The sequence below is a fragment of the Corvus brachyrhynchos genome, unplaced genomic scaffold (genome assembly GCF_000691975.1).
Source record: "Corvus brachyrhynchos isolate BGI_N302 unplaced genomic scaffold, ASM69197v1 scaffold616, whole genome shotgun sequence".
NCBI classification, from domain to species: domain Eukaryota; kingdom Metazoa; phylum Chordata; class Aves; order Passeriformes; family Corvidae; genus Corvus; species Corvus brachyrhynchos.
Genome location: NW_008238831.1, coordinates 1,016,800 through 1,018,538, shown reverse-complemented (window position 1 = coordinate 1,018,538; position 1,739 = coordinate 1,016,800). Strand labels below are relative to the sequence as shown.

The following is a 1,739-nucleotide window of genomic DNA, read 5'->3' as shown; positions in this document are numbered from 1 at the left end:
GAAAAAAGCAAAGCTGTATTTCTTGCTTTGCTTGCAGTTGAAGGCACTGGACTGGATAACCGTAACTGTTGTCTTTGAAAAATTTTTCTCCCCTTGGATAAGAGCATTAAAAAAAAGAAATTATGACCTCACGCTTTCATGCTTAAAAAAAAAAAAAATTCAATTTCAGCTGATGCTTATTATGGCTCTTATTAACAATGTTTGAACCAAAAAAGAGGTCCAGATGTGATGATTTTATTTATGCCAAATTGCGTTTTGGTCACTGAGCTTGCATTTGGATAATTTATTTTTTCTTTTTTTTTTTTTTTTTTTCCTTTTTCAGCCTGATGGCACCAGTAAGGAGTGTGTCTTCATTGAAAAAGTCCTGGAAAACAACTACACGGCACTGATGTCTGCAAAATATTCAGGCTGGTATGTTGGATTCACCAAAAAAGGGAGGCCACGGAAAGGGCCCAAGACCCGGGAAAATCAGCAAGATGTACATTTTATGAAGAGATACCCAAAGGGGCAAATGGAGATACAGAAACCTTTCAAGTACACAACAGTCACCAAGAGGACTAAGAGAATACGACCCACCAACCCCAGCTAAAACCAGACAAAAACAGTGTCACAATAAGGAATCACAAAAAGAAAAAAAAAAAAAAAAACTGCACCAGAGGAATATTTTTACATTAAAAATAAGGAAGAAGTTCTATTTTTGTACATTGTGTTTAAAAAAAATAAAAATAAAAAAAATTAATAAAAGACTAGGTGGCAAATGCTGGGGAAGGCTGTTCGGGATTTATTGTGACTTGAAAAATGAAATGAACTGCTCTATTTAAATTGACTTCTTGTTGTTGATGACACACAGGTGCTTATTTTGCTTTTTTGGAAAGGACAACTTTTCAAGCATATCCCCAGAGGGAAAAAAAAAAAAAAATTATTAAAAATAAATAAATAAAACCAAAAAAAACCAAAGGTCTTTCCCAAAGTTACTGAGACCCTGCCCCGCCAAGTGCCGGTTTGCAGTAATCTATTTATTGCCTGCTGCCCCCCGGCCAGGACAGGCAGTGGGAGCTGCAGGGAGTGAGGCCCGTGGAGCTCTCGGCGCATCGATCCTCTGTAACCTTCCTGACGACATAGGGAGTCACGGCTCCGTGATCCTGCATCCTGCTCACTTCTGGAGAATGCTGCTAACTACATTCAAGTGACTACAAGATGACCTAGTACACCAATGATAAGGGAATATTTTAAAACCAGCTATATTATATATATTATATATATATAAGCTATTTATTTCACCTCTCTGTATATTGCAGTTCCATGAACCAAGTATTACTGCCTCAACAATTAAAAAAAAATTATTTAAAACATCTGTACATATTTTTGCTGTTCACACTTCTTTCCCCTCCCTGAGTAGTGTTTTTTTAATGCATATTTATCCTTTATGCGAGGCCAGCAGGAAATGCTCAGGGTAGTTTCCCCACTATAAACTTCATTGCTGATTCTGTAGTTCCTCCTATTCCTTAATACCATCTTCCTCTTCCTCCCTGGTTGTTCTCACAGGGAAGATTCCCAGTGGGGTGATGGTGGGCTGAGGGTGAGGGAATCCACACCGCTGTTTTTCAAGAGCAGCACGTTTGATACTTTTCAGTCCGAGGAATATTTCCTAAAGCTGAGGCCAAGCAGAAAGTGAACTGGAAAATAAGTATCTGACTGCATTAACACGTGCTTATGTGTGGCTTGTGTTTCCTTCATTG

General features: G+C 38.4%; 1 protein-coding gene across 1 annotated transcript in view; it reads left to right on the top strand.

Annotated features, from left to right (window-relative positions):
* The window catches only part of FGF18 (fibroblast growth factor 18), a 68,259-nt gene extending 66,907 nt beyond the window's left edge, over positions 1 to 1,352 (top strand). Inside the window, exon 5 of the mRNA XM_008636752.2 lies at positions 323 to 1,352. Within this exon, the coding sequence (XP_008634974.1) occupies positions 323 to 589 (267 nt within the window). The 3' untranslated portion in view covers positions 590 to 1,352. The remainder of the gene's footprint in view (positions 1 to 322) is intronic.
* Positions 1,353 to 1,739: the final 387 nt, after the last annotated feature.